The sequence below is a fragment of the Pleurodeles waltl genome, chromosome 6, assembly GCF_031143425.1.
Source record: "Pleurodeles waltl isolate 20211129_DDA chromosome 6, aPleWal1.hap1.20221129, whole genome shotgun sequence".
In the NCBI taxonomy this organism is placed as follows: domain Eukaryota; kingdom Metazoa; phylum Chordata; class Amphibia; order Caudata; family Salamandridae; genus Pleurodeles; species Pleurodeles waltl.
Window position 1 is genome coordinate 439,473,434 of NC_090445.1, and position 22,179 is coordinate 439,495,612.

Here is a 22,179-nt window from a genome sequence, read left to right on the forward strand (position 1 = left end):
GATTTCTTTAATTGACATAAAGTGCTTGTTGACACATAAAGTTCGTACAAAGGAAAACAGCCAAACAGCCAACACGTTTCGCCCCTTAAAGGTGGGCTTCCTCAGGGCTGTAAAGTAACATATAACCATAGAGAAATATATAATAAAAGAATAATATAGTAACATCAATACAACACCAAAAAGCACTATATTAACAAAGACACTAATTTTACATATTAGTAATTGAACACAAACATTTTTGAAAGATCAAAAAATACAAAAAATATACAGTGCACCCAAGTTTAAAATGTAAAATTAAACTTAAATTTAAACAAAGCCAAGGGCTCGTACAAAGTCAGAAAGAGCCAGCAAGGGAAGAAAGTGAGAATAAAGATGAATGAATATAAAATTAGAAGTAAAAGTGAAATAAACACTAAGGAGAATCCAAAAAGTGCGACATGCATGCCATGTGATGTGTAATATGGAGAAGAGAAGTGCACGAAAAATATTAACTTCAGGCCGATAATTTCTACTTCAAGGGTTAAGGAACTCCCATAAGGATGATGTGAGTAAAAAAGTATAAATCAAAAAAGACATACCCAAGTAGTATTCCAGAAATTGTAAAAGAAATTCTACGAAGTTTCAAAACGCAAATGTATTTGATGGACCTAATAAAAAAGATCAAAAAGGTAATTATCTAAATAAGTAGTAAGAAACAAAGGCTGAAGGTCAAAAGGGAAAATTAGTGCTGGGGAGGTAGATAACTCCCAATTTGAAACCTGTTGAACATGTTGGATAAACATGAAGAGGAACAACGATATCCTCGAAAATGAAAACAAGAAAAGATTGTAAGAGAAAAAAGTAAGTTTAAAGGCTGGTGATACTCGAAAGAGATGAGATGCCATTCGTCAAACAAAAGTGTAGCCAATACTGGCTCAAGGTAATATATTGCCCTTACCTATACCAAAAGAAAGTAGTATCTGAGGCCGGTAAATGTAAAGAATAACAGGGCCCGGCCATGTGCCGCCCGTACCAATTTTAAGTATGTTTAGCGAACAGATGCACGGTAGCGTTTAAATACGGGAGAGGCGGACGCCAGGTTCCAAGGGTTACCGCCATGTCACACTGGGCGATGTAGAAATCGACGACGGACTGCATTGTAGCAGGCGTCGTGTTCGTAAAGGTCTCAAAAATAGAACTAGAGAGCGGACTATAAGTGGCAGCCATCTTAGAAAAGAAAATGTGCATAAAAGGTGTGACATGTAACAGAAAGGCACCGTAAGAATCCCGAGTTATAATAAATTAAAGATAGAGAAAAAATAGAGACAAAAATTGTGTATATGCCCCCAAGAGAGTAAGAGTGTGTTGTATTAAACAGTGGAACGTGACCCCAAGCAACGAACAAGTTGTTTGGAAAGTAAAGTCGAGTGTTGGTAAAGAAGAAAGAGAGTCATAAAGTTAAAACAGAGAAACATTGTCAATAGATAATATATCAATAAAAAGCAAGATTGTACAAAGAACAATTATAAGCTAAAGCCATAAACAAGTACATTGGACAAGTTAAAGAATCAAATCACTTAAAGGAAATCATTCCACAAACGAAAGATACCATGTAAATTTATAACAAAATTTTTAAGTGGTTGACTATAGAGGCCTATGCTAAGACCTCATGAACATATCATTCATAATAGTTCGAGCCATGTCTGATAAGTTATACAAAAGATACATAGATAAGAAAGGTCTCATAGGAACATAGTATTATAAACAATAATGAAACTCGTGGTCAGTGTTATGTCCCAACTCTACTGCTCGTAACCGGCAAATCCAAGACGCCTCCCTTTTACGCAATTGTAGTTCCCTATTCCCTCCCTTGGGGTGTGGTGGAATGTAGTCGATCCCTAGGAACCAGATTGAACTGTCGTGGGGGTGAGCTAATGCGATGTGTGATGTTAGTGGATATCTGCTATCGTTGTTCCTGATGGCACAAACATGTTACTGTATTCTTTGTTTGAGAGGTCTGACATTACTACCCACATACATTTTCTTACATGCACACCCTAAAACATATGTCACAAATTTGGTGTTGCAGTTAATGAAACCATTGATAGTATATGTCCCAGTATTGTTGTAACAAAGATTTTTTGGTTTTGTCCAAACCAAAAGTACACATATTACATTCATGACAGATGTAGAAACCCGAGGGTTTAGTGGGGAGCCAAGTGGTTGTGATTGGTGCAGGGACATAGCTGGGGCAGAGAAAGTCCCTAAGTGTCCTTCCTCTCCGATAAGTGATCTTGGGAGTTTTAGGGAGAAGCCCTTCCAGTCCAGGTAAATCAGTTAGTAAGTGCCAATGTCGTTTAAGTATTCTGTAGATACCCTGACTGTAGACTGTATATCTGGTAACAGAAGACAGAAGTTTGGTACATTTTTTGTCAGTGCGAGGTGTTAGGGATAAAGTATCCTTTCTCGATGTGTTCCTAATCCGCTTTCAAAAGGGTCATGCGGTCATAGCCCCTATTAGTAAATCTTTGTTTGACAAGTCCAATATGTTCCCAAAATTTATCATCAGTACTGCAATTCCGTCGTACAGAAGTCATCTCACCAAAGGGAATATTATTAATGACAGAGGATGGATGTGCACTAGTCACATGGAGGAGACTATTGCAAGACGTGGATTTCCTGTATAAAACACTTTGTATGGAGTTATGTTGAATAAAGAATCTTATGTCCAAAAAATCAATAGAAACCTTACTATATTGCAGACTCAACTTAACGTTGTAGGAGTTGTCGTTAAGAAAGGCATGATATTGAGTGAGTTGTTCAATGGACCCGTTCCATATTAAAATGATATCATCAATGTACCCTCCCCAGAAGACAATAAATTCAGTCCAAGGGGAGGCACACTTCTCCCAAGCATGTATTTTCTCAAACCATCCCATGAAGAGGCAGGCATAGGACGGGGCAAATTTAGAACCCATCGCCGTCCCCTGTATTTGTTGGAACCACTGGGTATTATGTAAAAAGTAGTTCCTGGACAGGATAATATCGATCATTTCTAGAAGCATCTGATTGTGGGAAAGATGATCAGCGGTACGAGTATTAAGATAAGAAGTGACAGCCAGTATGCCAAATGATTTCTGGATGCAAGTATAAAGACTGTTCACATCCATGGTGACGAATAATAGATCATCCGACCATGGAAAATCTTCAAACTTGTTCAAGATGTCTTTGCTGTCCTGAATAAATGAAGGTAGATTGGAAACAAATTTCTGTAAAAAGAAATCCACGAATTCCGATAGTCTCTCCGTAGGGGAATCAATCCCTGATAATATAGGTCTCCATGGAGGGAATGTGCCTTCCTTATGTATTTTTGGAAGGATGTAGATACAAGGATATCTGGGACATTTTACTAATAAATATTTGTATTCATGGTCAGAGAGTAGACCCAGTTCGTGCCACCCCCATAGTTTGTTGTTAATGTATTCTGTCAATCCATGGATCGGGTTGCCAGTGAGCCGTTTATAACATGCAGTATCAGCCAGTTGTCTATCTATTTCATGCATATAGTCACACCTATTCATAATGACTACATTCCCACCTTTATCTGCCCCGCGAATTACAATGGATTGATCTTTTTTAAGGTTAATAAGGGCCTTGCGCTCGAGTGTGGACAAATTGTCTTTTTGCTGCCAATTGATTTTGAAAGTACTGAGATATTGAAACAATTCATATGAAACCTTCATTGAAAAAACATCAATATTGTTGTGTGAGTTAGAGGGAATAAACTTAGACCGTAATCTAAGACCACTGGTGGTGTTAAGATCCTCCTTGATTTGTAGATCAGTTCTGATGTCCTCAATACTAGTTCCACCATCATCTTGTAGAGACATCAGAAGTTTTATATCATACAAGTCTGATACTGATTCAGCCAGTGTGTGGGTACCCCCACTGACATGGTCCACAGACTGGGGTGTGGATATATCACAACTTGGAAACCCTCCATGGTGGGAGGAGAAGAAGTTCTTCAGTTTGAGTTGACGAGTACATTTGAATAAATCAACAAAAGTCTCAACATAATCATTAGTCTGTGTGGGACAGAATCCCAATCCTTTACCCAATAGATTACATTCTATGTTACTCAAAGAACGGTCAGATAAGTTGACTATAGTCAGGTCATCTCCTGGTTCGCTAGTCAGGGGGGGAATAGGACCTAATCCTTTTTGGAACGAGTACGGACCCCCAGTTTTTCTGAACCTTTTTCTCCACCATCTGCCACCCCTTCTGGTCCTATTTCTCTCCGATGTGTTTTTGTTTCAAGACGTAGCCGCTCCATTTCGACTAAAAAATTATTGGAGGCACTATGGAGATTTTGCTTGGAGGAACAGCTGCCTTTGGAGGTATTACTATCTAGGGATGACATTGAACTACCGCCTGAGAGGTCAGTATCACTGGAAAGACCACCTCTATTTATCATGGTCTCAGAAACCTTAACATTGTCAAATTTTCGGGCAAAAGTATAAATTCTGCCCAATTTATAATCAAGGTCGTCACGTTTGACTTTACGTAATTTTTCTTACAAAGGTAAATTTGGTAGTCTTCCACTATCCTTTCCAAGATCTCATAGTTCTTTTTAGTCAGATCTTTCTGAGGAATTTCGTCAATCTCTTTTTCCAGTGTTTCTATGTCTCCCTGCAATTTAGTGACCTTTTTGTCAGTGTGCTTAATAAGAATGCGCATCATATTAAATGATGCATTTTGCAAATTGTCCTCCCATTCCGAAAGTGATTCGTCATCTAGATCCTCATAAGTTGGGAAGATCAAAATTCTGAGACCTCTCGGTATTTTATTGTTATCTAGATATTTTTGTAAAGTAATCCCATCCCACCACCTTGCTAATTCCTGCTTTTTCAGTTTTTCCAACTTCTGAAATTTGATTTTTAAACCGTCAGTCTGACGTGTAGGTGTACCTGATAGAGCCGAACTGGTTTGATGGGTAAATAAATCCCTTGCCAGTTGTTCACAGTTGTCCTTAAAACGTGACATATTATATTAGGGTAGGGAGTGCATACAAGCCTTAACAATAAATAACGAGACAAGATGCAGCAGGCCTAAAGAGCACGCAACAATCCCTTGAATAAACCCAGTAAAATACAATAGTTTTTTAGAAAAGTTACGGTGTGCAACTCCACCCAGGCACCTGCTGCAAAAAAGGAGCCCAAGGGACATAAAGGCCCGACGAAACAAAAAACAAGCGGGGGGTGCACCACTCAAGAACATCCAGTGACAGTGGTAAGCAGAAAGAGTCCAATACAGTTGAAAGGACAATGATGCAAGACTTCTCTCAGTTGACTTCTGAAGATTTCTTTAATTGACATAAAGTGCTTGTTGACACATAAAGTTCGTACAAAGGAAAACAGCCAACGCGTTTCGCCCCTTAAAGGTGGGCTTCCTCAGGGCAGTAAAGTAACATATAACCATAAAGAAATATATAATAAAAGAATAATATAGTAACATCAATACAACACCGAAAAGCACTATATTAACAAAGACACTAATTTTACATATTAGTAATTGAACACAAACATTTTTGAAAGATCAAAAAATACAAAAAATATACAGTGCACCCAAGTTTAAAATGTAAAATTAAACTTAAATTTAAACAAAGCCAAGGGCTCGTCCAAAGTCAGAAAGAGCCGGCAAGGGAAGAAAGTGAGACTAAAGATGAATGAATATAAAATTAGAAGTGAAAGTGAAATAAACACCAAGGAGAATCCAAAAAGTGCGACATGCATGCCATGTGATGTGTAATACGGAGAAGAGAAGTGCACGAAAAATATTAACTTCAGGCCGATAATTTCTACTTCAAGGGTTAAGGAACTCCCATAAGGATGATGTGAGTAAAAAAGTAAAAATCAAAAAAGACATACCCAAGTAGTATTCCAGAAATTGTAAAAGAAATTCTACGAAGTTTCAAAACGCAAATGTATTTGATGGACCTAATAAAAAAGATCAAAAAGGTAATTATCTAAATAAGTAGTCAGAAACAAAGGCCGTAGGTCAAAAGGGAAAATTAGTGCTGGGGAGGTAGATAACTCCCAATTTGAAACCTGTTGAACATGTTGGATAAACATGAAGAGGAACAACGATATCCTCGAAAATGAAAACAAGAAAAGATTTTAAGAGAAAAAAGTAAGTTTAAAGGCTGGTGATACTCGAAAGAGACGAGATGCCATTCGTCAAACAAAAGTGTAGCCAATACTGGCTCAAGGTAATATATTGTCCTTACCTATACCAGAAGAAAGTAGTATCCGAGGCCGGTAAATGTAAAGAATAACAGGGCCCGGCTGTGTGCCGCCCGTACCAATTTTAAGTATGTTTAGCGAACAGATGCGCGGTAGCGTTTAAATACGGGAGAGGCGGACGCCAGGTTCCAAGGGTTACCGCCATGTCACACTGGGCGATGTAGAAATCGACGACAGACTGCTTTGTAGCAGGCGTCGTGTTCGTAAAGGTCTCGAAAATAGAACTAGAGAGCGGACTATAAGTGGCAGCCATCTTAGAAAAGAAAATGTGTATAAAAGGTGTGACATGTAACAGAAAGGCAGCGTAAGAATCCTGAGTTATAATAAATTAAAGATAGAGAAAAAATAGAGACAAAAATTGTGTATATGCCCCCAAGAGAGTAAGAGTGTGTTGTATTAAACAGTGGAACGTGACCCCAAGCAACGAACAAGTTGTTTGGAAAGTAAAGTCGAGTGTTGGTAAAGAAGAAAGAGAGTCATAAAGTTAAAACAGAGAAACATTGTCAATAGATAATATATAAATAAAAAGCAAGATTGTACAAAGAACAAGTATAAGCTAAAGCCATAAACAAGTACATTGGACAAGTTAAAGAATCAAATCACTTAAAGGAAATCATTCTACAAACGAAAGATACCATGTAAATTCATAACAAAATTTTTAACAAAATTTTAAAGTGGTTGACTATAGAGGCCTATGCTAAGACCTCATGAACATATCATTCATAATAGTTCGAGCCATGTCTGATAAGTTATACAAAAGATATATAGGTAAGAAAGGTCTCATAGGAACATAATATTATAAAAAATAATGAAACTCGTGGTCAGTGTTATGTCCCAACTCTACTGCTCGTAACCGGCAAATCCAAGACGCCTCCCTTTTACCCAATTGTAGTTCCCTATTCCCTCCCCTGGGGTGTGGTGGAATGTAGTCGATCCCTAGGAACCAGATTGAACTGTTGTGGGGGTGAGCTAATGCAAAGGTACTGTACTTGGGGTCCATGCGACTCTGTGACAAGCCTGCACTCCCTCGCAAGGGACGTTGGAGGGTTGGGAATGACTCCGTCAAGACATCGTGGTAGCCCTAGTTGGGGCTATTGTGTTTCTATGATCTATACTAAGATTTAGGGGGTTATTATGAACACAGCGGGATTTCCCGCCGTGTTCATGCTGGTGGTCTAAACAAAGACCGCCAGCCCGTTGAATGAAGACCCCACCGGCCCAATAAAGAACATTCCACTGGGCCGGCGGGTGGAATCAGTGTTTCCGCCAGCCGGCCCAACGGAATGCTGGGCCTGGACATTGCCGACGGCTCACATGGAGCCGTTGTCAATGTCGCAGTGCGGCGGGTGCAGCAGCCCCGTAGCACATATCACTGCCCGTAAATCGGTCAGTGCGTGGGCGACGGGGCTGTGCACGGGAACCCCGGAGCACCCCTTCCACCAGCCTTTCCCTGGTGGGGGAAACCACCAGGAAAGGCTGGGGGAACACAGGGTCTTTATCTGGCGGGCAGCGCTGCTTGCAGCGCTGCCCTGTCGGATAAGGAACTCTGCCATTGTCAGGCTGCCTGGCGGTGGCAGAGTTCTGCCTGTGGCAGTCTCCCGTGTGAACAATATATGGCGGTCCAGACCGCCATGCTGGTGGCAGTAATTTCCATCACCGCCGGCATGGCAGTCTGGACCGTTATGTTCATAATGACTATCTTAATCTTTGAAAAGTCATATCTTTGCTGGAGTATGTTGGAGTTTTGTCATTTCGGTCTTGTTTAATTCAGATAAATATTGGCTATGTTTCTAAATTGGTGTGGAGTACTTTTGTGGTGTTTTCACAGTGTTACTATGTGTGTGTGTGCAAATACTTTACACATTGCCTTTAAAATAAGCCTGACTGCTCGTGCCAAGCTACCAAGGGGGTGAGCAGGGATTATCTGAGCTGTGTGACTCCCGTGCCCTGACTAGAGTGAGGGTCCCTACGTGGACAGGGTGCAAACCACTGCCAACTAGAGCCCCATTTCTAACAATATGGTATTTACATCAGTCTGCCTCAGAAAGGTGTCACATGTGTAGTGGATCTCAAACCATAAATGTAAGCCTTCTTTACATAGGACATTTTAACATCTACACCTGGGACTAGGCCTTTGTCCATGACGAATAACACTTATGATCTGTGATGGTATTTACAACATTTGCTCCTGCAAAGTGCTGACATTCTGCATTCTAGTTCAATGGTGAGAAAAACTACAATGAGGGGTTTGCCTCAGGTACTGACATTTTGGAAGATTTGCATTCCATCAATCACAAAGTACCATATGAAACACACCTTGCCACTGCAGGGCACAGCAAGACTGCTAGCTGTGCAGCTCTGCACTGCTTAATGCGTGAGGACAGATTTGGACATTAATATGTAGGTATGTGGCGGTCCTGCCCTGTCTCTTTTCATGCAGTGCACATTAGCTTGTTGCATTGATTGAATTTTTTGGGAGTTATGGCCTCGTGTCGAGCAATAGCTCAGAAAACATGATTGTAACATGTTGAGGCCTGCATCTAGAAGAGAAGATGTGAGTGACTTGATTTTTACATTGACTTTCACATAGAGACAACACAATGAAATGAGTTTAAATATTTATTTATATGTTGTTAAGTTAACATAATTTCTATCTATTTTACCATCAAATGATATGTTAAGCTAAAGAAATTAGACACAATCTGGGCACATCTCCACTGACCGGCCAAGGTGTGCTAGATGTCTCCTTCATTGTCTTCATTCTCATTCATTTCCTCCGTAGGTAGTGGGTCGTAGTCCCACAGGACATTTGGTTTAACAAAGATGTTGTGCAATATAGCACCGAGAATCATTTTTTGCAGACTATTTGGGCGGGGAGTACAACAGCCTGCCCCTGATATGTCCAGGCATCTGAACCTGGATTTTAGGATTCCAGAAGACCTCTACACAACGTTCCTCGTCTTGCTGTTTGTCGTGTTATACCATTTTTCTGCCTCCATCTGGGGATGTGTGAATGGGGTCATGAATCATGGCTGCAACCCATATCCTTGTTCATCTGAAAGTACAATACAGCAGTACATTATTATAAGCATTGTTACAGAGACAAAACTGTCCATCTATGTCATGTATGCTGGCAAACTCATACATGTCTTATTATTTTGAACAATGTGTTAAATACTGTTGACTATTGGTTTACACATGTATCTTCAAGTTTAATTTCTCATTGCAAACATTGACCATGTCCTAATACTTTGGACACTTCTCCATGCTGACTTTCATGTGCAGGCAGTAGATTACTATAATGGGTATTTTGGAATGTTCATGACACATCTATGCTATTTGCACTTACTATGGCCCCTATTTAAGAAAAATGACACACAACTGTGCAAGCACAGTTGTGCGTCCATTCTCTTAACGCGAGCTAATGCCATTCGTGCACCACCTTTAAGAAATGATGCACAATGGTCGCTAAAGAATGGCTAGCGTCACATAAAAAGACACTAGCTGGTGACGGATGGCGTTAGGGGAAATGGCGCCAGTGAGTAAAAATGACAGCTGGCTAATTAGCGGCGAAATATCTGCCGCTAGTCAACCTAGCGTAATTTTTGGACGCACAATGAACCAAAAAATGACTTCTGTCTAACCATAGACAGGAGTCATTACCACAACCCCAAGGCCCACCACAGGGAACCAGTGACCCCAGGGAAAGCCCAACAAACCCAGTGCCAGCCAGGGGGCCCCATATAAGGGGCGCCCAGTGGCACACCACACTTACGCACGTACACTTACCTGCAACTTATCTGGGATGAGCTACCTCCTCCTGTAGTGTCCCTGTGGTGTGGGTGGTGGTGATGCTGGGGGTTAAGGTGGGCATCTTTGTGCCCATTCCATGTTGTTTCCCCATGGAAATGGGCCTACCAGCACATTAATGCCTGGTCTGACCAGGCGTTAAATAATGACGCTAATCAGGATTAACGGCATTATTTAGGTCCATCTTCTAGTTGCGTGTCGTTTCAGCGTCGGGAGTTGAATATGACGCTGAGGGGGCAAGTGTCATTTTTAGAAACGGAACGAAAAACCTAATTGACGCAAGGTGGGTTGTGTGAGAAAGCATGGTTACCCCCACTTTTGTCTGTTTGTGAGTGTGTGTCAGTGTGTTTTTACTGTGTCACTGGGACCCTCCTAGCCAGGACCCAGTGCGCATAGATAAAAACCTATATGTCAGTGTCTTTTGCCTGTCTTACTGGGATCCTGCTAGCCAGGACCCCAGTGCTCATAGTTTATGGCCTAATGTGTATGCCTGTGTAGTGCCTAACTGTGTCACTGAGGCTCTGCTAATCAGAACCTCAGTGCTTATGCTCGCTCTGCTTTTAAATAGTCACTGTAGGCCAGTGACTCCATTTACCAATTTCAATTGGCACACTGGACACCCCTTATAAGTCCCTAGTATATGGTACATAGGTACCCAGGGCATTAGGGTTCCAGGAGATCCATATGTGCTGCAGGATTTATTTTGCCACCCATAGTGAGCTCAGACAAACCCTTACACAGGACTGCCATTGCAGCCTGCGTGAAATAGTGCACACACTATTTCACAGCCATTTTCACTGCACTTAAGTAACTTATAAGTCACCTATATGTCTAACCTTCACTTGCTGAAGGTTAGGTGCAAAGTTACTAAGTGTGAGGGCACCCTTGCACTAGCAAAGGTGCCCCCACATAGTTCAGGGCCATTTCTCCGGAATTTGTGAGTGCGGGGTCACCATTACACGTGTGCACTACATATAGGTCAATACCTATACATAGCTTCACAATGATAACTCAGAATATGGCCATGTAACATGTCTAAGATCATGGAATTGCCCCCCCTATTCCAAATCTGGTATTGAGGAGCCAATTCCATGCATCCTGGGGGTTCCACCATGGGCCCCCCAGTACGGCCAAACAAGCTCTCTGATGCTTGCACTGCAGCTACAGCTGCTGCCACCTCACAGACAGGGTTCTGCCCTCCTGGGGTCTGGGAAGCCCAGTCCCAGGAAGGCAGAACAAAGCATTTCCTCCAAGAGCAGGGTGTTACACCCTCTCCCTTTGGAAATATGTGTTACAGGCTGGGGAGGGGTAGCCTCCCCCAGCCTCTGGAAATGCTTTGAAGGGCACAGATGGTGCCCTCCTTGCATAAACCAGTCTACACCGTTTCAGTGACCCCTTCTCTCCTGCTCTGGTGGGAAACTGGACAAAGGAAAGGGGACTGACCACTCCCCTGTCCATCACCACCCCAGGGGTGGTGCCCAGAGCTCCTCCGTGTGTCCCAAATTCAGCCATCTTGCTTTGCAAAGTTTGGGGGCACTCTGGAGATCTCTGAGTGGCCAGTGCCAGCAGGTGATGTCAGAGACCCCTCCTGGTAGGTCCATACCTGATAAGGTAGCCAATCCCCTCTCAAGGCTATTTAGGGTCTCTCCTTGGGTTCTCTTCAGATTCTGCTTGCAAGTTTCCTTCAGGAATCCTCTGTAACAACTTCAGACTCTTCTGACCTCAGATCAACCGCAGCCTGCTCCAAGAAACGCTGTAACTGCAACAAAGTGTCTACAAGAGACACTTTTCTTCAGCAACCTCAGCTCCAAGTCAACAACTGCAACAGTTTCCACGGTGTGCATGCTCTGGGGACTCCCTGTCTTCATCCTGCACCAGAAGGACTGAAGAAATTTACTGTGGAGTGACAAAGTCACTCCCCTGCTCCAAGCAGACACCTTCCAGGGCGACGACCTGTACCCTGGGACTCCTCTCATAATGGTGAGCATACTCCTAAGGACACAGAGGGTGGACATCATCGACATAGACTGTCCTGAGGTCCTGCTGACGCAATTTGGAGGAGGCAAGACCTGCCTTCCCCAAGAACGACGGTACCCCTGTGTATTGTGTCTTCTTCGCCTCCTGATGCCTCTGCGTACTCTTTGTAAAATTCCTTTATGCACAGTCTGGCCCAGGTCCCCAGCACTCCACCCTTCGATGCTCAACTTGCTGAGTTGTTCTTCGGCAGCGAGGGACCTTCTTTTGTTGTGCTGCATCCACCGCATTTTGCACCTCCTTTGAACCCGATCCTGCAGCTTCTGCTGGTGCTGGCTGGCATCCTGAGGGCTCTCTAAAGTGCTGAGAGCCCCCTCTTCCTCCTCATACAGAGTTGAGGTCCCCAGGACCCTCCTGGGTCCATCCAGCGCCATTTTGATGAAAAACTCACTTTTACCGTAGCCAAGTCTAGTTGGTGTCCTCCAACACAAGATCTCATCTGCAATGATCTTCACGCTGTGGGACAACTTTTGCATCATGCAGGAACCCGCTGGCTTCTTCCTAGGGTGCATTTCTGCAGTCTTCAACTAACCGGGGACTCTTCTTTTGCACCCTCTTCTGGGTTGGCAGGGGCTCCTGTCCTTCCTGGAACTTCTTTTGACTTCTGGACTTGGTCCCCCTTCCTTTGCAGGTCTTCAGGTCCAATAATCCAGCAGTTGTTCTTTGCAGACTTGGTTTGCTGCTGCAAAATCCCCAAAACGAGGTGTAGTGTGTCCTAATGAAACTTGCAGTACTTTACTACTGCTTTTCTGGGCTCTGGGGTGGGGTAATTTACTTACCTTCACTGTATTCTTACTCTCCTAGTGATTCTGCGCACACTACACCTGTCTAGGGGGGAAATTGTGATTCATATTCCACTTTTTTAGTATATGGTTAGTGTTGCCCCTAGACCTATTTTCTCCCATTGCATTCTATAGGATCTCCTACTGTTTGCATTGTTCTATGATTATTTACTTGTCTAATTTTGGTGTCTAGTGTATATATTGTGTATAATACTTACCTCCAGAAGGAGTATTGTCTCTAAGATATTTTTGGTACTGTGTCACCCAAATAGTATTGTCTTTACTTGTTGTAGGAAGTTGGCCCTGTATGTACTATTTCAAAGTGAGAAATAGCATGCACAGAGTCCAAGGGTTCCCCTTAGAGGTAAGATAGTGGCAAAAAGAGATAATTCTAATGCTCTATTTTGTGGTAGTGTGGTCGAGCAGTAGGATTATCAGAGGGTAGTGTTAAGCATTTGTTGTACACACACAGGCAATAAATGAGGAACACACACTCAAAGACAATTCCAGGCCAATAGGTTTTTGTATAGAAAAATATATTTTCTTAGTTTATTTTAAGAACCACAGGTTCAAGATTTACAAGTTATACTTCAAATGAAAGGTATTTCACTTAGGTAACTTAGGAACTTTGAATCAGCAAAATAGCATGTACAGTTTTCACAATAATGGCCATAAGCTATTTTAAAACTAGACAGTGCAATTTTCAACAGTTCCTGGGGGAGGTAAGTGTTTGTTAGTTTTGCAGGTAAGTAAACCACCTACAGGGTTCAAAGTTGGGTCCAAGGTAGCCCACCCTTGGGGGTTCAGGGCAATCCCAAAGTTACCACACCAGCAGCTCAGGGCCGGTCAGGTGCAGAGGTCAAAGTGGTGCCCAAAACGCATAGGCTTCAATGGAGAAGGGGGTGCCCCGGTTCCAGTCTGCCAGCAGGTAAGTACCCGCGACTTCGGAGGGCAGACCAGGGGGGTTTGGTAGGGCACCGGGGGGGACCGAAGTCAGCACAAAAAGTACACCCTCAGCAGCACAGGGCAGCCAGGTGCAGAGTGCAAACAGGCGTCGGGTTCGCAATAGGTTTCAATGGGAGACCCAGGGGTCTCTTCAGCGAAGCAGGCAGGCGGGGGGGGGGGGGCTCCTCGGGGTAGCCACCACCTGGGCAAGGGAGAGGGCCACCTGGGGGTCGCTTCTGCACTGGAGGTCGGATCCTTCAGGTCCTGGGGGCTGCGGGTGCAGTGGGTTTCCCAGGCGTCGGGTTCTTTGAAGCAGGCAGTCGCGGTCAGGGGGAGCCTCTGGATTCCCTCTGCAGGCGTCACTGTGGGGGCTCAGGGGGGTCAACTCTGGCTACTCACGGGCTCGCAGTCGCCGAGGAGTCCTCCCTGTAGTGTTGTTTCTCCGCAGGTCGAGCCGGGGGCGTCGAGTGCAGAGTGGAAAGTCTCACGCTTCCGATGGGAAACGTGTAGTCCTTTAAAAGTTTTCTTTGTTGCAAAGTTGCAGTTTCTTTGGAACAGGGCCGCTGTCCTCTGGAGTTCTTGGTCCTTTTAGATGCAGGGTAGTCCTCTGAGGCTTCAGAGGTCGCTGGACCCTGGGGGACGCGTCGCTGTTGCAGTTTTTCTTGAAGTGGGGAGACAGGCCGGTAGGGCAGGGGCCAAAGCAGTTGGTGTCTCCGTCTTCTCTGCAGGGCTTCAGGTCAGCAGTACTTCTTCGTCTTCAGGTTGCAGGAATCTATCTTGCTTGGTTCAGGGGGCCCCTAAATACTCAATTTAGGGGTGTGTTTAGGTCTGGGGGTTAGTAGCCAATGACTACTAGCCCTGAGGGTGGCTACACCCTCTTTGTGCCTCCTCCCTGAGGGGAGGGGGGCACATCCCTAATCCTATTGGGGGAATCCTTCATCTGCAAGACGGAGGATTTCTAGAAGTCAGAGTCACCTCAGCTCAGGACACCTTAGGGGTTGTCCTGACTGGCCAGTGACTCCTCCTTGTTTTTCTCATTATCTCCTCCGGCCTTGCCGCCAAAAGTGGGGCCGTGGCCGGAGGGGGCAGGCATCTCCACTAGCTGGGATGCCCTGTGGCGCTGTAACAAAGGGGGGTGAGCCTTTGAGGCTCACCGCCAGGTGTTACAGTTCCTGCGGGGGGGAGGAGAGAAGCACCTCCACCCAGTACAGGCTTTGTTACTAGCCACAGAGTGACAAAGGCACTCTCCCCATGTGGCCAGCAACATGTCTGGTGTGTGTCAGGCTGGCAAAACTAGTCAGCCCACACTGGAAGTCGGGTCTGTTTTCAGGGGGCATCTCTAAAATGCCTTCTGGGTGTATTTCACAATAAAATGTACACTGGCATCAGTGTGAATTTATTGTACTGAGAAGTTTGATACCAAACGTCCCAGTTTTCAGTGTAGTCATTATGGTGCTGTGGAGTTCGTGTATGACAGACTCCCAGACCATATACTCTTATGGCTACCCTGCACTTACAATGTCTAAGGTTTTGCTTAGACACTGTAGGGGCAAAGTGCTCATGCACTTATGTCCTCACCTGTGGTATAGTGCACCCTGCCTTACGGCTGTAAGGCCTGCTAGAGGGGTGACTTATCTATGCCATAGGCAGTGTGAGGTTGGCATGGCACCCTGAGGGGAGTGCCATGTTGACTTAGTCATTTTCTCCCCACCAGCACACACAAGCTGGCAAGCAGTGTGTCTGTGCTGAGTGAGGGGTCCCCAGGGTGGCATAAGACATGCTGCAGCCCTTAGAGACCTTCCCTGGCATCAGGGCCCTTGGTACCAGGGGTACCAGTTACAAGGGACTTACCTGGAAGCCAGGGTGTGCCAATTGTGGAGACAAAGGTACAGGTTAGGGAAAGAACACTGGTGCTGGGGCCTGGTTAGCAGGCCTCAGCACACTTTCAAATCATAACTTGGCATCAGCAAAGACAGAAAGTTAGGGGGTAACCATGCCAAGGTGGCATTTCCTTCCACTTGTGTATAAGTACTGTGTAACAACAAGTGATATTGCATGAGCTCTGCATGTCTCCTAGTTCAGCCTAAGCTGCTCTGCTATAGCTACCTCTATCAGCCTAAGCTGCTAGAACACTACTACATTCACTAACAAGGGATAACTGGACCTGGTGTAAGGTGTAAGTACCCAAGATACCCACTACAAACCAGGCCAGCCTCCTACAGGTTGGCGCTTCCTAAAAATGGCACTAACTAGCTAGATGGGTCTAGCATCAAAATCTAAATATGGAGTTAAGTTAGCGCAGCTTTAGCATCAAAATAAATTACGCTAAAGTGACGCTAACTTTCCTTAAATATGGTCCAATATGTGCAAAGTGACAAATTCATAATCAGATTATCTCGCATATATTTAGCCCTAGGTAGATTGTGACAGTGCAGACATATTTAACACTCATACATCTGTTTGTCCTTACGACACTTATGATGTCGTGCTTGCCTATATGACAGCACAGTCTTGGATTGGTTCACTTAATTTATCATGGGTGTTTGCTTAGTACATATAGTAAATTTCCAACATGTGACATGACATGGATAGTTATATAATTTGTGGTCAACCAACAGCTAATTCTTTTTGTAGGGCAAGGTATCATAGTGAACATAGGTTGACACATAGGTTTGGCATTGTAGGCCGTTTTTATATGGGGCAAACTGATGTAGATATTAGTAACATTCTACCACACTCCTGGACACAAGACTTTAGGAATTCACTTGTATGTAAGTGAATTTTGACTTGTAAATGGATCAGTATTTATATGCCTTGATTATGACATCATTGATGTGGCACGAGGATGGTGAGATTGAGATCCTGAGTGTACTGTGATACCTTACCTTAGTTGCATTTTAATCTGTTAGTTACTGGTTGTAGGAAGCTGGCTCTGTATATACTATATCAAAATGTGATATAGTGTGCACACAGACCAGGGGTTCCCCAGAGGCTTAACAGAGGCTAAAGTAGATAATACTGATGCTCTCTTTTGTAATATTGTGGTCAAGCAGTTAGGCTTATTAGAGGGTAGTGCAAAGCATTTGGTGTACACACACAGACAATAGAAGAAGCACACACTCGATGAATTAACTCCAAACCCATGGTTTTTATTTAGCAAAAATATATTTTCTTAATTTATTTTTTTAACCACAAGATTCAATATGCGGGTAAGTACTTCAATAGATTCGTATTTCACACATATATCAGTAGTACTTTGTTTGAAATCGATAAGTTATACAGTTTTTGAAATATTGGCAATTATCTGTTTTAAAAGTTGACAGTGCAATATTCAGAAACAGTTCCTGGGGGGAAGAAAAGTTAGTATGATTTACAGGTAAGTACTTGACTTACAGTTCCAGTCTCCGGGGGTTAGGAAGTCCACAGATTGGGGTTCAAGTTAACCCTAAACACCCACCACCAGCAACATTGGGCTGGCCGGGTGCAGAGGTCAAAGTTGAGGCTCATTTAACATGGGCTCCTATAGAGACTCAGGGCACTCAGAATCAGGCCTGCCTGCAGGTAAGTACCCGTGACTTCGGAGGGCAGACCTGGAGAGTTTAGAGGAGCACTGGGGGGACCACACACACACCCTCAGCGGCACCGGGGTGGCCGGGTGCAGGGTGCAAACAGGCATTGGGTTTCCATTGCTAGTCTATGAGGGGACCACAGGGTCACTCAGATGCTGCAGCCGAGGTCCAAGGGGTGGACTTGGGCAAACCACTGGCTAAACAGGGAGGAGGGCCTCCTGCTGAAGGTAGCTGCACCGGAGGTCAGGTTCTCCAAGGCCTGGGGGCTGTGGATGCAGTGGTCTTTTAGGCGTTGGATATCTTCGTCTGGAGCTTTCGCAGTCAGGGGGGTCCTCGGGATTCCCTCTGCAGGTTTCATCGTGGAGGGCTGGAGCGGTTAACCCAGGGTGGACCCTTGCTCATAATCGCCTGGGGACTCTCTCTAGCTGGTTGGGCCACCTGGTCACCGGCTAAAGGCGTCAGGTGCAGGGTGGTCTGGACTCACAGATCCGAGGAGGCTCTGGAGTCCCTTGGTGTAGTTCCTTTGTGGACAGGGCCACTGTCCTTTTGAGTTCCTGGTCCTTTGTGATACCAGGGGTACCTTTTACAAGTGACTTAACTGCGTGCCATGGATGTGCCAATTGTGGAAACAAAGGTATAGATTTTGGGAAAGAACACTGGTGCTGGGGCCTGGTTAGCAGGATCCCAGCACACTTTCAATCTGAGTTGGCATCAGTATCAGGTTAAAAGTGTTTGGGGGGGTAACCATACCAACAGTGGCACTTTCCTACACTGGCGTACGACATGTTTTACAGCATATTTGAATTTGTGAGTTTTACAATGATGGACTCAGATGCAGGAAATGTAGCAAACTTGTGCAAAAAAACTGCTAATCTATCACATTGATGTAGTATGTCAAAATTGGGTTGATGACTATGTTGGTCATTATGACATTGGCGGTGATTGTTAAAGTGGCGGTAATACCGCCAACAGGCTGGTGGTAATTACCGCCAAACTACGACTATGGCGGTGATACCTCCCATAGAAAGCCATACCACACCAACCGCCAGGGCGTTAACACCACTGACCATAGCCATCAACAGATAGGAGGAAGACAAGGTACCGCCCACCATATTATGACAAAGCAAACCACCAGGATTTCCGGGACGGTACCAAAGCCATCAAAAGCCTGGCACAGACCTAACACAGAAAACAAAACAAGTACACAGAGGACTCTGCCGCCGCCATGGAACCGGAATTTCAAGTCTTCCCGATGCTTTTCTACGCCATGGCCCTCCTGGAACACCAACGCTGATGAAGTCGACGATGGTGAGTACAGCCACCTAACACACAAGGGAGGGAAGGAGGAAATGGAGAGTGACACACACATGCACAACACACACCATTCACACACACACCATACACAGAACCAGCTGCAGAGTTAAACCAATGTCGCAGGACACACGTTAAAATGAAACAAGGACTACAATGATTATCAACAAATACTGTCATTTGATACCAACAGCCACTATATTGTCCATTTGAATACAAATGCAGGCGACAATGTCCAGAATGGGCCAATGGCCAGTCCAAAGTACAAAAGGGCCACAAGGCGACAGGGCACAGTTCAAGGCCCAACTTGACTCCTGACACAATCCGGAATCCACTGTTCAGGGGCATCATGTTGGAAATGGGCAGGCACCTCATGGGAGTGGGGTGGGGCGGGTAACTCACCTGAAGCGGGGAACTTGCCCACTGGTTCTGGAGGGGGCTCCATGCCCATTTGTCTTGGGTGGAGAGGGCAAGGCCACAGTCTCCCTGGATGGCATTCACAATGGTTGACTGCCCTTCAGAGATGGATCTCAGGAGGTCAATAGCCTCCTCACTGAGGGCAGCAGGGCTTACTGGGGCAGGGCCTGAGGTGCCTGGGGTGAAGGTGTGTAGTATCTACAGTGAAGCTTGCTCTGCATCTTTCAAGACATGGAATGTGCAAGTAAGGAGATTCTAGATTCCTGTGGAGTGGAGACTGGAGAGGGTGGAGAAGGAGAGGAAGGAAGCAGAGCTGCTGAGGGAACCTCTGTGGATGAGATATCATTTTGGAATACAATAAAGTACCCTTTTGAAGACCCATTTCCTACAGATCTCGTTTCTACAAGGAGCTGGCCACCCTCCTAGGCGACTGGGCATGGGCAACTCGCTGGGGGGCTACTGGGAGGGCGGTGCAGATACCGGGGGTGGCAGCTGTACCTGTAGCTCGGGTGGTTCCAGGGGTGTCTGCCAACACCAGGGAGCTTCCATTGGAGGAGGAATCAGAGTCAGTGTTATCACCTCCTGTCTCCGCCGTGGTCCTCCCCTCGCCCTCCATCCCATTGGTCCCCTCGGCGTCGGTAGACTCTGCCTCCTGGGTCTTGTGGGATGCAGCTTCCTCAGTCGCCCGTGCCCCATCTCCTCTGCCAGATGATGCTAATGCACACATGGACAGGATGACAGAAGAAAATGGGGGGGAGGAGAGAGAAAGGGAGCACTAGGTCAATTACAACACCAACACCACAGTTGGCATACACATTACCATCACACACAGGGATCAGGATTGAGCACTGTGCATCACACTGGCATTCCATTGGCTAGGTGCCTCAGCAAGATGAGAGCCATACACCGCCAACTGCACCCCTCCTGGGACCCACTAAGCCCTGCCTGACATGGAATGCAATCTAGCTAGGTTACTAGATTTTGCTATAAACCCATTTGCCTTGAGCTGGATCACGCAGCAATGGTTGAGCTGGCATTAAGGGGCACCCACTAACTGAAACCCACCACAAGGATCCCATGCCACCCAACAATAATTGTCACGCTCACTGTACTCACCCCCTTGTGGCTGCTGTGCTACCCTCAAGTGCCCATCCAGCTCTGGGTAGGCCACCGCCAGTATGTTAGCCATCAGGGGGTCAGGTTCCAATGGACACCCCCGCCCTCGTTGGGAGGCGATCCTCAGCTGGGCCTCTGCAGTCTTCCAGGCCCAGCATCTCAGGTCCTCCCACCTTTTCCTACAGAGGGTGCTCTGCCTGCGATAGACCCCCAGGGTCTACACATCCTTGGCGATGGCACGCCACAATCCCTTCTTCTGATGGGCACTGACCTTGCGAGGTAATAAAACAGGAGGACACCATTAACCATACAATCAAGCCTGTCACACATATGGCCCACAAATACCATTTCCATCTCTATTGGCAAACACATCACCCAGAGCCCTGCGTGTACCCTACCACCAGACATACCCCAACCCAAATGACACACTGCTAAAACACACATCTCCATGCAACCTTGTCACATGCATTGTGCCCATGGTGTACTCCCTTATTGGTCTGGAGGCCCATACAGCTGTCCATACAGGGGTAGCACCTCATCCACCAGGCGCTCTAACTCCTCCAAAGTGAAGGCAGAGGCCCTTTCCCCAGTCACACAGGCCATGGCAGGATCCAGACACAGGTCACAGCAGCACACGCAGTGGAGGTGTTGTCCTGTGGAACATCAGGAATCAAGTGAGGTTTTAGACAGAAAATGGCAGTCATGTCCGCGGCAGTGTACGCCGTCACCGCCGCTGGTGATCCCCATTGGACACTGTACTCTATAGAGCCCCATTTTAGCCAATGAGGAATAGTACAGTGGCCAACGCAGGCGAAGTTACCTCACTTCCACCTGGTCATACTTACAGGACAGGCAGTCACCATTTTATTGTGGTGGACAACATTCAGAAATTAGAAATTGCGTCACTGGTGTAAATTGCACATACATTGCCATTCACATTGTCTGATTAAATACATGCCCCATGTACACTGAGGTGGAGGTTCAATTGTTCAATTTGTGACACCCTACTCACTCTTGTGTCCCTTAGATACCTACCACTGTGGAGGAATAGGAGGAGGAGACAAGACCCCTTGTATAGATCGCTTGTGAACTTGGCAAAACTAGAGGACAGGCACATTATACTCGCCTATAGACTGGACAGGGCCACAATAAAAAAAAGAGCCCGGTGCACAATTGTAGCCTGATCTGATATCAGCTATCCGTCATCCCACGGGCATGCCCCCTCTTGTGCAAGTTCTATCAGTACATAATTTCCTGGCAACTAGTTCTTTCCAAGTGACAGTGGGCTTGGCAGCAGGAATGTCACAGCCAATGTTCTCAATAGTGCAGGCAAAGGTTTTGTCTGCCTTGGTCAAACACATGTGCAGCTACATCACTTTCCCCTAAGGTGAAGATTTGGCCACTGTGAAGGCTGGATTCTATGCAATGGGACATATACCAAATACTATTGGGGTGATTGACGGAACACATATTGCGTTTGTACCCCCCCGTCACAATGAACAGGTGTTCAGGAATCGGAAGAGTTTCCACTCACTCAGTGTGCAAATGGTGTGCCTAGCGGACCAGTACACCTCCCAAGTCACTGCCAAGTATCCTGGGTCAGTGCATGACGCCTTTGTCCTGAGGAATAGCAGCATCCCAAATGTGATGGCACAACTACAGAGGCACAGGGTGTGGCTAATAGGTGATCCAGAGTGCCCACTCAATGTATGTCAGTGTATGCCTTCAGGAGTTATCTCCCATATCATTGTGTAAGGCTAATGTTTGTCCATCAATACTTGCAGGTGACTACCCAAACCTATCGTGGCTCCTGACTCCTGTGAGGAATGCCAGGACAGGGGCTGAGAATCGGTATAATGATGCACATGGGCGAACCAGGCAGATCATAGAACGAACCTTCGGCCTCCTGAAGAC

General features: G+C 45.4%; 1 protein-coding gene across 2 annotated transcripts in view; it reads right to left on the reverse strand.

The window, feature by feature from the left end:
• Positions 1-9,205: 9,205 nt before the first annotated feature.
• Positions 9,206-22,179, reverse strand: part of RBBP5 (RB binding protein 5, histone lysine methyltransferase complex subunit) — a 570,252-nt gene continuing 557,278 nt past the window's right edge. The window contains exon 14 of one of the 2 annotated variants that reach the window (XM_069238534.1): positions 9,206-9,336. In XM_069238534.1, coding sequence (XP_069094635.1) covers positions 9,308-9,336 — 29 coding nt within the window. In that variant the 3' untranslated portion in view covers positions 9,206-9,307. The remainder of the gene's footprint in view (positions 9,337-22,179) is intronic. The other variant, XM_069238530.1, reaches the window with a different exon arrangement.